This window comes from Vulpes vulpes, chromosome 3, assembly GCF_048418805.1.
Source record: "Vulpes vulpes isolate BD-2025 chromosome 3, VulVul3, whole genome shotgun sequence".
NCBI lineage: Eukaryota > Metazoa > Chordata > Mammalia > Carnivora > Canidae > Vulpes > Vulpes vulpes.
Window position 1 is genome coordinate 131355242 of NC_132782.1, and position 13603 is coordinate 131368844.

General features: G+C 54.7%; 1 protein-coding gene across 1 annotated transcript; it reads left to right on the plus strand.

Annotated features, from left to right (window-relative positions):
• The first annotated feature begins 2770 nt into the window (after positions 1-2770).
• Positions 2771-11621, plus strand: GFI1 (growth factor independent 1 transcriptional repressor). Its single transcript, XM_025996468.2, has 6 exons — positions 2771-3121; positions 3424-3606; positions 5374-5861; positions 5966-6103; positions 7323-7488; positions 10329-11621. Exons 1-6 carry the CDS (start codon positions 3007-3009, stop codon positions 10505-10507), a joined length of 1269 nt encoding a protein of 422 aa, XP_025852253.2. The 5' UTR covers positions 2771-3006; the 3' UTR covers positions 10508-11621.
• Positions 11622-13603: the final 1982 nt, after the last annotated feature.

Genomic DNA, 13603 nt, shown 5'->3' on the forward strand with positions numbered 1-13603 from the left:
AAGCTATTTCGGGGCCGCGGGGCAGGTTTCGCTCCGCGGCCGCCGCGGCCGCTCGCCGGGCTCCAGGCCGGCGGTGATTCACGGCCGCGACCCGGGGGCGGCAGAGCCCGGCAGGCGGCGGGGCCCGGGGGTGCCGGGAGGGTGCCGGGAGGGTGCCGGGAGGGTGTCCCGAGCCCGAGGGGCGGGGAGGGAGGCCCCCTGCGAGCTGGCGCTCCGGCTCCCCCGCGCTCCAGTCAATCTGTGTCCTGAATCCGTGACTTCCCGCTGCCGAAGTCTCCCAGAGCCAAGAAGGGTTCATTTTCTTTCGAGTCACTTCTAGTGTCTGGGTGTCGGGCCCTCCGGGGCTCTCCAAGCCCCGCAGCCCCACGGAGCAAGCCCGCGGAGGACGTCCCGGGAGGGCGGCGGGCAGGCCGGGGGGGCGCGGGGGGCCGGTCCACGGCCTCGCCCCTTGCGCAAGGGGAGCGCGCCCGCCTGGGGGCTGGGGGCAGGTCTGAGAGGGCTAGGAGAGCTACTCCTCAACGCTCAGGAAGTGAAGCTTGTGGTTTTGGGGGCTGAGCTCGGAAGGAGATTAAAAAAAGAGAGAGAGAGAGAGAGAGAGAGACAAGCGCAGCCTCTCCCGAAAGCAGCTCAGTTTGAAAACTCTCGGAGCGCAGCGCCCGCGCCCTGACCCCGCAGGTAGGTCCGCGCCGCCTGCTCTGCGCCTGCCCCCCTGGCGGGGGCGGCCGCGGGGACCAACCGGGCGCCGCCACTGCGGGGGCGACCAGAGGGCGCTGCCGGGGACCCCGCACCCGCTGCTGGCCACTGCGAGGGAGCCCCAGGACCCATCCGCAGGGGATTGTGGCGCAGGGGAGCAGGATTCATCCGGGAAGGAAACATCTGGTGGGGAGGCGGGGGCAGCTGGGCTCCGCGGGCTGCCCCCGGGCGCCTCGGCTCCCGCCTCCCGCCGGCCGCGGAGAGAGGCCCCGGCCCGCGTGCGCTCAGGGGCCGCCCCGCCCTCCCGCTGCCAGCTGCTGCGCGAGGTCTCCTTCCCACGCGCCCGGCGCTGGGCCCGCCCGCCCTGCGCCCGCCCTGCGCCCGCTGCCCTCGCCCTGGACCGGCCGCCGGCCTGAGCCGAGAGGGCCCCTCGCGGCCCGCCGGCTCCCGCGCGCTCGGCTCCCCCGGGCCCCTCCGCCCCCCCGCGCGCCGACGCAGACCCAGGCCTCGGCCGGGCCCTCGAGGCCGGTGCACCCCGTTTCCCTTTCCCTCTGGGTTTCATAGCTGTCTAAGGAATTCGTTGTGCGTTTGTTGTGTCTAATTATACGGCCGAAGTGGCGGCTCAGGCAGAGAGGCCCAGGGAAAGGTGTGCTGGCCAAGCTGCGCCCCGGGGCAGCCCGAGCGCCTCCAAGCCTCCCACCCGAGGGGCGGACTCCGACGGCGGCAGGTGGCCTCGCCGCTCCCAGGGGCCTCCTGGCTCCTAGGACTCCGGAAAGCTCTCTGGGACTCTGCTTCAGGTCCCCAGCCGCCCTTGCTCTCCAGCCTGTGCCCGCGCCACCCCAGGGAGGGGGCCGCAGTGGGACGTGCAAAGCCCTCCAGGGCAAACGAGACCCCATGACTCGTTCTGGGCTCGGAGCGCATCCGGCAGCCTGGGCCAGTGTCCTCCGTCCTGCCCGGGAGCCGCGCACTCCTCCGCCGCCGGCCTAAGCCTCGCGACGGCCCAGGACCGGGGGCCTCGTCCGGCCCCGGGTCCCCTAGCACCCTCGTTTCTGAACGAGGCCAGACCGCGGAGAGAGCCGCTGTGCCTGCGGCCCCCGCGTGAACCCGGCCGCCAGCTAGAGGACGGCGAATTCGTTTGCCCCAGACCTAGCCGCGGTCCGGGTCCGGGCCCGCCCCCGAGCAGCCCCGCGCGGAGCTGGAGGCTGCCCCGCCTCGCCGCCGGGCTCAGGTTTCGACCCCGGGATTAGATGAACTGATTGGGGGTTCAGGAGAGCGGCGCCGCGCCCCCCCGCACCCCTGCGCCCCGGCCCCCGCGGGCCGCCCCGGCTCTCCGCGGCCGCTAAGCCGCCGGTTCCTCGCGGACTCCAGCCGGCGCGCGCGAATCGCCCCACTTCCCCTAGACAAGGTTTTCGGTGAGCAGAACGGAAAGGGCCCTCTCCCAGGACTTGGTTTCCGAGGTTAGGTGTCCACGGTCTGGGGCGTGCTGCCCGGACTTCGCCTGCTGCTGCCGCCGCCCTCGCGTCTCCAGACCAACCTTCTCCCTGGCGAGCGGCGCGAGGGAGGGCGAGGGAGACCACCGGGGCGCGAGCTCCCTCGGGGGCCGGGGTCGGGGCCCTGTCACGCGCCCTCCCGCCACCTTCCTCTTCCTCTTCTCTCCCGCCCTCTTTCTCCGGCCTCCGCCGCCCTCATCCCCCTGGCGCGGCCTCCCGACCCCGCTCCTCAGCCGGCCCCGTGCGCCCCTCCCGCCCCCCGCGGGCTCCTGCAGGGCTTGGCTTCCAGCCCCTTCCAGGTGCCCCGCCGCCAACCCATCCCGCGGCCCCAACGGATGGACGCGTCCCTGCGCTCCGCCCCAGCCCGGTAACAGGCCAGGCAGGCAGTGGGTGCTCGACTTGGGGCAACTGACCAGTTGGGGGACATCGGCTCTCCGGAGAGCTTGGTCGCCAGAGCGAGTTTTCCCTTTTAGGGAAGGGGAGGGGCCAAGGGGTGTGGGCAGGGCAGGAGGAAGAGGCTCGAGCCGGGGCCCGGGACGGGTTGTACCGCTCAGCTGTGGCGGCGGCGGGCTCGCGCCACCTGTCCGAGTGCCACCTGGTGAGCGCGGCGCAGCCGGGCCAAGCTCCTCCTCCCGCGGGCCTTCCTCCCTCCTCCCGGCCGGCGCTCTCGCTCTCTCCACCCGGCTGCCCAGTGCCGGGCCCTGGAGCGTGCTGACCCGCGTTTGCACCCGGTTCTTCTCCTCTCGCAGGTCCCCGCCTGGCTGGGGCTGAGCACGCCCTCGGGGTGACAGTGGGAGCGGAGCGGAGAGCGCGCCCGACCACCATGCCGCGTTCGTTCCTTGTCAAGAGTAAGAAGGCTCACAGTTACCACCAGCCGCGCTCCCCGGGACCCGACTATTCCCTCCGCCTGGAGAATGTGGGGGCACCGGGCGGAGCAGGTACGGGGTGCGCCCAGGGCTGTAGATTGCGAGCCCCGCCACACCACCCTCCCCCAGGAGCCCTGCAGGGAGACCCTGACGCCCCTTTTGCTCGTTTCTGTTTCCTACCGTCTGGGTCCCTTCCGGGGCTGTCGCCTGGGTGCCACAGCCTCTTTGCTCCCGCCCTCGGACCGGGAAGGGTTCCCGGCCAGGTCTGGGTAGAGAGGAGGATGCCTGGGTGCCACGGCCTGGAGGGCGCCGCTTCAGAACCAGCGGGTCCACTCAGGCCCAGCCTGAGCTCCGATCCTGCCTCCTCTCCGCAGACGGCACCTCGAGTGCAGGCGGGGCGCAGACGGAGCCCCGGGGTCGTCTGTCCCCGGAGTCCCAGCTGACCGAGGCCCCTGACAGATCCTCCGCATCCCCGGGCAGCTGTGAGGGCAGCGTCTGCGACCGGAGCTCAGAGTTTGAGGACTTCTGGAGGCCCCCGTCGCCCTCTGTGTCTCCAGGTAGGAGCCCGTTGGGAGCTGTGAGGCCGGGGCGGCAGGGACCCCATGGTGAGGAATACACTGACTTGGCTTTGGGTGCAGAACTGCTAAATGGATGGCCGAGAGTCTTTCCGAAAGGCTAGCGCTTGTTCAAGGGGTAAGGGGCCCGTGCGGGGGAGGGGGGGACCTGGCTTCTCTGGGACTGCTTCAGCCCGTTGGGATGTCTGCTGCTTGGATCCCAGGCAGCGGGACTCGGGTTGTTCATTCCTAATATTCGTTTGGTGTAGATAGTGGGTGAGAGAAAATATATGAGTCGTCTGAACAGCAATCTCGACTTTTCGTTTTCTGATCAGTTGACTGTTTAGAAAGAGCTGGGATCCCCAAACCCAGACCTCCAAGTCTCGAAAAAACGGAGACCTGGGCAGTCTAAAACTCCCCCTGGCTCCCTCAGTTATTGGGCCTGGCAGAGCTGGGCGCCAAGCCAGAGGGACGGGTCCGACGAAAATCTCTGCCCTCCTCTGAGTCTTCGCAGGCTCGGATCCGGGGCCTGTTTCAGTTTTCGTTCTTCCAGGTTGGCCTAGCCCTGGGGCCCGTCCGTTGGCTTAATTTCCAGACAGTAATTGAGGTTTGCACAAACGTTGGGTGGGGGCATGTCTTGGGTCCTGGCCAGGGGAAGAACGCAAACCAGCCCGATTCTTCCCACAGCCTGTTATTTCCAGATTGCATTTACGAGTTTTAAAAGATAGCCTGAACCCCACCCCACTCTCAATTCGTTGACCTGGCTAAAGCCCTAACTCCAGCGAGTGTGTCTGGGAGCTTGAGACCAGAGAATTTTTCTTGGCTGTGCAGGACACGTCCTGCAAGACTGAGTGCTCCGGGAATTTCTCTGTCGGAATCTTGGGGCGCAAGAAACGGCTAGTCTGGAGTGTGCAGTGGGAACAGATTCATAAATCTGTATGCAAATAGAGAAAGGATACCTTGGGCATTTGGTTTTAGCAAAATTCCCGTTGGGCAGGGGCGCACAAGGCCACAAATATGGGAAAGCTATGTCCCTGGCAGGTGGCAGCTAAAACCTTAATTGTAAATTATTCTCTGAGAAATTTGAATTTGTTTTTTTTTTCCCCATCAAGCTAGGACAGGAATGAGAATGGTAGTATTTGGCGGGCAGTTCAAGCTCCAAACCCTCCTTTCTGCTGCCCCTTTGGGTATTTAATAATCGTTAGGAATGTTAACACCTTCCCGTTTTTTTTGTTTGTTTAAAAAAAAAAAAAACCGCAACAACAGATGTCTTCGGTAGGCCAGGCTGCATTTTATTGGTCCTCTCCCTCGCTCCTTACCGATCCCGGAAAGAAAAGGGACGGAGTGGGAACCTCTAGGGGCCGGGAGCGCTTGGCCCTGGGACCTCGGAGCAGGAGCGCTGTCCAGGCCCTAACGGGGGCCGCCTCGCCCGGCCTAGCTCAGCTCAGCTCAACATTTCTCCAGCACAGACAGCTTGGCGCGCTTTTCTCTGTGGGATCGCGAGGTGCTCGGATCCCGCCAGAAAATGCCGTCCTAACGTTTCCGCTGCCCTGGCACCAAATTTACCCATCTCCTCGACCGATGTCATTTTAATTATCCGTTTGCTGCCCTGCCGCCTCCAGCGATCCTCGAGGCCCCAGAGACCGGGGCCGCGTCTCATCCCGGGGGCGTCGCGGCTCCGGGCGCGCGGCTTTCCGCACCGGGGCTGGGCAACCTGCAGACGCCGCCGGGCGGCCCAGCCTAACTGGACGCCCCCCTGTGCCTCCACAGCCTCGGAGAAGTCGGTGTGCCCGTCGCTGGACGAAGCTCAGCCCTTCCCCCTGCCCTTCAAGCCGTACTCTTGGAGAGGCCTGGCGGGTTCTGACCTTCGGCACTTGGTGCACAGCTACCGGCCGTGCGCGGCCCTGGATCGCGGCGCCGGCCTGGGCCTCTTCTGCGAGCGCGCCCCGGAGCCAGGCCACCCCGCGGCGCTCTACGGCCCCGAGCGGGCTGCGGGCGGCGCGGGGGCCGGGGCGCCCGGGGGAGGAAGCGCAGGAGGTGGCGCTGCCGGCGGCTCGGGCCTGGGGCTCTACGGCGACTTCGGGCCCGCGGCGGCAGGGCTGTACGAGCGGCCCACGGCGGCGGCGGGAGGGCTGTACTCGGAGCGCGGCCACGGGCTGCACGCGGACAAGGGCGCAGGCGTCAAGGTGGAGTCGGAGCTGCTGTGCACCCGCCTGCTGCTGGGCGGCGGCTCCTACAAGTGCATCAAGTGCAGCAAGGTGAGGCTCCCGCGCGCCCGGCTCTGTCGGCCCCGCGCCCGCGCCCCCGGCTCGCGCCCCCGGGCCCCTCTCAGCGGCCTTCTCCCCGGCCCCACTCGCCGCAGGTGTTCTCCACGCCGCACGGGCTCGAGGTGCACGTGCGCAGGTCCCACAGCGGCACGAGACCCTTTGCGTGCGAGATGTGCGGCAAGACTTTCGGGCACGCGGTGAGCCTGGAGCAGCATAAAGCCGTGCACTCGCAGGTAAGCGCGGGGCGCATGGCCGCGCACGGCCCTGTGAGGTTCCCGAGTTCGGGGAAGGTCTGACTGTCAGTGCGGCACCCGCCACTCTCCGCCTGGCAGCTCTTCCCTTGGACTTCCCCGGACTGCCCCCAGGCTCCCCCAGCACGTCCCTTTGCCCACATGTAGGTGTGTAGGGAAAGGTGGCCGGCTGGGGCATCCAGGCAGCCCTAGAGCTCCCCGTCACTCGTTGTGAGCCTCTCCAGAGGATGATCCAGATCACTGCTTTGGGTTTGAGGAGGGTTTGTGCACTCTTGCTGCTGATCTATCAGATGTATTAGCTCTGGGGTTTTTGTGGCCTCGCTTTTCACCAAACGGCTGTCACTTCATTTGTATTGACCCCTCCCAACTGAAAAGAAGGGATGTCACCTCATTTAGAGCATGGGAGAGCATAATTGTCCTGTTCTTTCATTCATTCCTTTATTCATATCTGTGGTGCAACTTCCCCGTGCTAGGCTGCTCAGAATCCTGTAACAACACACTAGGTCCCTGACCAGATGCCCCCACAGAATTTTTTTAAGATTTTATTTATTCATGAGAGACACACAGAGAGAGGCAGAGACACAGGCAGAGGGAGAAGCCGGCTCCACGCACAGAGCCCCGTGTGGGACTCGATCCTGGGACCCCAGGCTTACACCCTAAGCCAAAGGATGCTCAACCCCTGAGCCGCCCAGGCTACTCTACCCCCACAGATTTTTTCAGTTTAACGGAATGACAGAGGGGTTGGTAAGCAATTAAGTACACAACTATGACAAGCGAATGCTTACTCAGAGACTTATTTACTAAAAAAGAGTACAATTCTTACAATTCTCGCATCTCTCTCAACACTGGCTAGAAGGGGCAGTGGCATCAAGTGACTGAGGTCTAAGCCTCCTGTTGAGGAGGGTGGAGAAGTGTTTGTAAATGGGTGTCAAAAAAGCAGGGTGGGGATACTTTTTGCCATGGGGTGTGGAGGGTTGTGGGCGAACTGTTTGGGCAGAAAAACTGTTATGAGGAAGAGGTGGGGAGGGTGGAGGTTGGACATAAATCTGGGGAGAGAGGATGATGGAGCAGACTAAGGCAAAGGGGAGAGCCTGAAGGAAGGGGGAGCCCTGGCTTTGGGGGTTTTATGGTCGGGTTAGTGGTGAAGAGGATGGCAGCCTAGGGTGACTACAATAGGAATGCCACGTCTTTCTGTCTACAGGAACGAAGCTTTGACTGTAAGATCTGTGGCAAAAGCTTCAAGAGGTCATCTACGCTGTCCACACACTTGCTCATCCACTCAGACACCCGGCCCTACCCTTGTCAGTACTGTGGCAAGAGGTTCCATCAGAAGTCAGACATGAAGAAACACACCTTCATCCACACTGGTAAGCTGAAGGCTCTTGGCTTGTAGGGAAACTCCTGGTGAAGGCTGGCGTGGAGGAGCATGATTCTTCCCTCTGAGGCCAATATAATTCACCTTTGCTGTGATATCCTGACTACAGGATGAGTGGTAGATGAGACCTTCTAGATGGAGTTAATCACTGCAATGTGTTCAAGAAAATAAGGAGGCATGGGAAGCCTGGGTGGCTTAACGGTTGAGTGTTTGGCTTTGGCTCAGGGCATGATCCTGAGGTCCCAGGATCAAGTCCCACATGGGGCTCCCTGCATGGAGCCTGCTTCTCCCTCTCCCTATATCTCTGCCTTTCTTTCTATATATATCTCTCATGAATAAATAAATAAATAAATCTTTTAAAAAAGAAAAAATTAGGAGGCAGATTCTCTTAGATTTGTTTACATACAAGGTTCTCCTCAGAAGGGCTTTGGGGTGGGGCTGCATTTGCAGAACTACTCAGCTGGTCAACCTCAGGTACACTATCCTTGCAAAGACTATTTTCTTATAGTTTAGCTGCTGTTCCAACTGCTGCATGATCTGGGTGAAATACGAAGCTCCAGAGATAGAGGACTTTCTCCAGGGCTGCTGGAGACTTTTTGTGTCTGCTAAGCACTTTTTAAATGCATTATCTCATTTTATGCTCACAAGAACTCTGGGAGGTAGAGACTATTCCTTATTCCCATTCTAGAGATGAGGAAAGTGAGGCACAGAAGGGTTGGGTAACCTATCCAAGGCTCTGATAGCAAGTGGCAGGGCCAGGACTTAAATTCAGATCTTCCTGACCTCAACTGTATATTAGCTTGACCACCATTTACTGTATTCTATTTTCAGAGTCATGAGGGTTGGTAGATGTAGAAAGCTTCTATTCACTTACTGCCCTTTTCAAAATATCAGCAAGTTCATACCATAATAATGGTAATTCTTTACCTGTGATAATACCTTATAATTTATAAACTGCTTTCAAATCTATCCCTTCTTTAAAAAATTATCCTCCCTCCCCCCGCTTTTTTTTAAAGATTTTAGTTATTTGAGAGAGAGACAAAGAGGGCATGAGTGTTTGGGGGGGGGGAGCAGAGAGAGAGAGGGACAAGCAGACTCCCTGGTGAGCTGGACATGAGGCTCGATCCCAAGATCTTGAGATCATGACCTGAGTCAGACACTTCACTGACTGAGCCAGCCAGGTGCCCCATCCTTTCTTTTGATCCTTACTGCCACCCCATAATGTAGCCTTAGCCTGATGAAACTCAGGGTGATTTACCAAAGATCAGACTAAGAGTGCATGTTGGGGCCATAGAATGCTCTGGATTCCAATTCTGGACTCTTTCTCTAACATTTTGATTGTATATAGGTGGCAGTTTTAATGCCAGGAGCAGTCTCTTTAATAGTAAATAAGACATGTACAAGAGACTCAGAATTCTCTCATTCCAGAATATGAACACTGATTTAAAACGGATTTCAGTGTTCCAAACACCTACCTTTGAGTTTATAAATATGTTGGGACAGTGTCGATGCCCCATCAGAAAACCCAGAAAAATATCTTACTTTAATCATGACCCCTTAACTGAAATTTCTGGGTAACCTACTCCTTTTGAGTAAAGGTTTTCCTGCCAAAATGCAACTAGGACCTTGACTGAATGAAACATTGAGTCTTTATCACACATTCACATCATAGTTAGAATTTGTTTCTCAAATTTGTTTGACCCTAAGGGAATAGCTAAGTTTTGTTGGGTTGTTCTTTATCAAAGAAATCTGAAGCATGAAGACAGAAAGGAATGAACAAGAGAGAAGAAGTTTCCTCAAAAACCAACCTCATCTATTTTGTGCAGTTTTCCAAGACCAATCCCTGACAATAATGCCATGCTAAGGCTATTTGGAAATTCATGCTATTTATCCAAATGTTAAACATCACCTGAATTGGGGGAAAAGACAGAACCTTTTTCTTTTGTTTGTGAGATGTTTATTTATTTATTTACTTATTTGAGAGAGAGAGCATGCACGTGAGAGAGCGCAGGAGGGGCGAGGGGGAGGGGCGGAGGAAGAGGGAAAGAATCTCAAGCAGACTCTGTGCTGAGCACAGAGCGCAACACGGTGCTCGATCTCACAACCCTGAGATGGTGACCCGAGCCGAAACCAAGAGTTTGAAGCTCAACCAACTAAGCCACCCAGGTACCACCAAACCTTTTCTGTTTGTTATTTATTAATCTATGGTGAAGACTTGCTAGGATATAAAGAATCTTTATAAAAAGAAAGTAAAATCAAGACAGAAAAGGATCGTTATTTAAGGAATACTTTGTGACCCAAATGTGGATTTTTAAAAATAAGACTTTGAGATGTGTCTATGCTTCAGATACATTCTATTGTCCTTCAAGAGCAAGAAAGAAAACAGATTCACTGGTCCATACAAACCAACACCCACTTGGAAACTCAGATTTGAAAACTTCCTCTGAATTAGAGCAGAGTCACATGGTTTGAAGGACAGGCCCCCACCCCCACATTGAACATCTGCTGTGGGAGCTCTCTGCTTCTAAAGCCAGGGCTGTCTTGCCAGGGTGGATTCAGCTGTGAGTCTGGGCACGTGGCCTTTGCTCTGTTTCCGTTTAGCAGGAAACGGTTTGAGGCCTTTTGCTGGGAACCCCCACTCAGAAAGTCTCCCTTTCACCTGGTGCACCCATGACTTCCCAGGACTTGCGTTGCAACACGTCACCCTCCAAGTTGCTTGAACGCCTTAGACTCTGGTGCAGCCAGCTGCTGCCAGGAGCATGTGGGTCACAGTGAGTTGCCTCTAGCTTTGTCATAGACTCATACTTCCCTCCCCCTCCTCCATCCTTGCAGGTGAGAAGCCCCACAAATGCCAGGTGTGTGGGAAGGCATTCAGCCAGAGCTCCAACCTCATCACCCACAGCCGCAAACATACAGGCTTCAAACCCTTTGGCTGTGACCTCTGTGGGAAGGGCTTCCAGAGGAAGGTGGACCTTAGGCGGCACCGGGAGACACAGCATGGGCTCAAATGAGGGCCCTGGCTGGAGCGGCAGTTACACAACACTACAGAGGGCAGCCTCCCCACTTGCCACCATCCACGTCTGACTTCTCAGGCCCTCCATTCCAGTCCAAAGATCCCAGCAGGATGAGCTCCTTCACCTTACTTCCTGGAACTCCAAGAAGGGATAAATTACCTATGCAAAGTTCAGCCCAGAGTGGGAACCAAAGGACTCATGGCTTTGGACATCCCGAATAGGCTCCCTGCCACTGGAAGACTCAAAGTCAAGAGGGGATCAGATAAAATCTTGAGCCCTGCAGCTCTTCCCATTCCCAGCCCTGCTCCACAGACAGAAAAGTCCTTCAGGTTTTTTACCTCCTCTTGACTTACTCCAGATACTTGTGTGGACAAGGAGGAATCACCATTTATAAGGTGGACACAGGCTAATGTTTTTATCTAGAATGATAAATGAGTGTTACTTTTTTTTTTTCTCTTTCCGGGGAGTCTGTTAACCTCTTTCTATTGGGTGCTGCCTATAAATCTTGGAGGAATCAGTTCTCCCCCTTGAAGACTGGTTCAGAAACTGATTTGGGGATGGAGTTTCATACTCTTGAAATTACAAAATACACTGTCCAGACTGCTCCAAGAAGGAGCAAAAGAAAAGTGGACCTGGTAGCGAGAGGAGAATCCTCCCTGCAGTGAAGCTTGTGAAGACTTCACCAGAGGAGGTAGAAGCACAGAGCAACACCTCTGGACAAGATGCCATCCATTCACTCAGCAAATGTGTATTGACCACCAGGTCTCAGGCCTATGCTAGGTATTGGGGAGCCAGAGATTCAAGTTATGGCCCATGCCCCTGCCCCTCAGAAGCTAACAGTTGCACCTCCAGGTGGCTAGATCTTTTTTTTCCCCTCCTAAGGAATTCAGAGAAGACAAAACAAAATCTTGACCCTTCTTTTCTGACACGTTTGGGTTTTTATCAAACATTAAAAAAAATAGCTGAACAGGTACTTCCAAGATTTGTGTGTATATTCAGTTTTTTATTGTTAAGCTGATATTTTTAAGATGTCTAAGCTAGCAGGCATGTGGAGTGACCCTCCATGTGTACTATAAAGAAAAAAAGTGGTATTTTTACTTTGATGAGGTTTGTAAATGTTTTTAGAACATCTGGAGTGCATTATGTTTGTTAATACATATTTATTAGAATGATGTTTTAAATTAATAAAGTATTAAGACTCTTACCTATTGCTTCTCATTTAGGCAAGGAATTTGGGAAAGATCTTTGTTTTAGTGTGTAGTGGGAGTTGGCATTGAAAGAAACTACAGTGGGATATTAAAAGTTAAGCAGTCAAGCCAATATTCAGAAGAAAGTAAAAATCCAATTGCTCTGATTTTCATTTGCTTTTTCCTTCTACACTTCAAAGATCCTTCTTTCTTAACAGAAAAACTAGGTATACCAAACTATGCTCCTACCTTATAGAGTCCCTAGTGGTCCCACATATACATAGGTACTTCTGAGGACTTCAAGGATGTTTTTGTTGGTTGATTGGTTGGTTGGTTGGTTGTTGTTGTTGTTATTGTTTTTTAATAGGTTAGAAGATTTCAGATGAATAAAGAAATCACAGGCCTTAGGTCTGGAAATTGAGTGTTAGTCACAGCTCTATCACCAATATGTTGTATGACTTAGGCAACTTCTTTGGCCTTCCTGATTCCAGTTTCCTTGACCATGAAATGTGGATATGGTTCTGTCATCCCAATCAAACCCTGACTATTTGATTCTGTGGAGACTGGAAGGGAGAGAAAGTATGTGATACTGGTTAGGTGCCTCACCTAAGGCAAGTCTAAATCTAAAGATGCATCAGGGGCAGTTAAATTGGAATTTGGGTTATTTCTAGCTCTATCCCACTTGTGGGAGTTTCTTGCATGAATCAGTCCTTTACAAGAATGAAACCGGAATAAGGTCCTGGCCTAGATCCTGACTACCTGTGTGCTCATTCTAGCATCTCCCAGCTGAGGTAGTGTGGCCCCTGGTGACCACCAGTGGATTGTACATTTCAATTCAAATCAACTTCACACATACTGATTGAGTAACTAGTATGTGCCTGGCACTGTTCTAGGTGGTGGGGATACAGCAGTGAGCACAGTATCCTGTCCTTTATTTGGTCACTGCTGAATCTTCAGCTCCCAGAACAGTGCGTGGCACACAATAGGAGATCAATAGGTATTTGCTGAGATAATAGGTAAATAAGCAAAGAAAATAAAGTCCTGCTTCATCCTGACTTTCTGCTTTCTGGAGCACAATGAAAAGAGAAATTGTGTAAGACTTCAGGAAACCAACTGAACACACAGGACTCTCCTGAGTTTGTGGGTGAGGGGGCTTTGATGCTATTTTTCTCCAGTGTCTCCAAATCTCAGTCCTTGGCTGTGCTCACCTGGTTTTCAACACCATGTCTTTCCATGTCAGTTTACTGTCATTCAAAATTTAAATTTGTTTATAATACAGTTTAAGATAATTTTCCAGAACTGATGAGTGAACAGTTACAGCATCCAGGAACCTCTTCTTAGTGTCCTGGGAAACAAGGTTCCCAATGAATAAAGAGCACAAAACATCCTTCCCACAGAATTCACTGTGCACACTGGTTGATTATTTCCAACCTGGTTTGAAAAGTAAAGAAGTTGCATCGAAGAGGTAAGTAGACTGATTGAAATCTAGTTATCTGTCCTATCCTTCTGTTATGACATTTAGAATTTTTGGACCATTTTCATAATTCTCGTTTGTGCTATAAATGAGAAGTTGTAATTTTGATGTTAACAGTATGATTTCATAGGGAAAAAAATACATCTGGATATCCTCAGTTCAGAATCAAAACAAATTACTGCGCCTGTTACTGTGTGAAATTTGAAGATTGCAAATATCTCTCTTAATGTTATTACTTGACTCCATTAAAAATAGATTGTGAATATTCCATGTCACATTATTCATGAGGCAGGCTCTATGCCTTTTGTCTGCCTGAGTAACAGTAGAAAGGGTAACAAGAGACACCAGAGCACACCTTTGTTTCTTTCACTAAATTTTTAATAACACCTCCAGCTAGCCAGTTGGTGAAGCTCAGCTCTTGCATAAAAGTGG

Coding starts and splice junctions, on each gene's coding strand:
- GFI1 (XM_025996468.2), top strand. CDS start 3,007: ATGCCGCGTTCGTTCCTTGTCAAGAGTAAGAAGGCTCACAGTTACCAC. Junction 3,122..3,423: donor GGGGGCACCGGGCGGAGCAG/GTACGGGGTGCG, acceptor TCCTCTCCGCAG/ACGGCACCTCGAGTGCAGGC. Junction 5,862..5,965: donor AGTGCATCAAGTGCAGCAAG/GTGAGGCTCCCG, acceptor CACTCGCCGCAG/GTGTTCTCCACGCCGCACGG.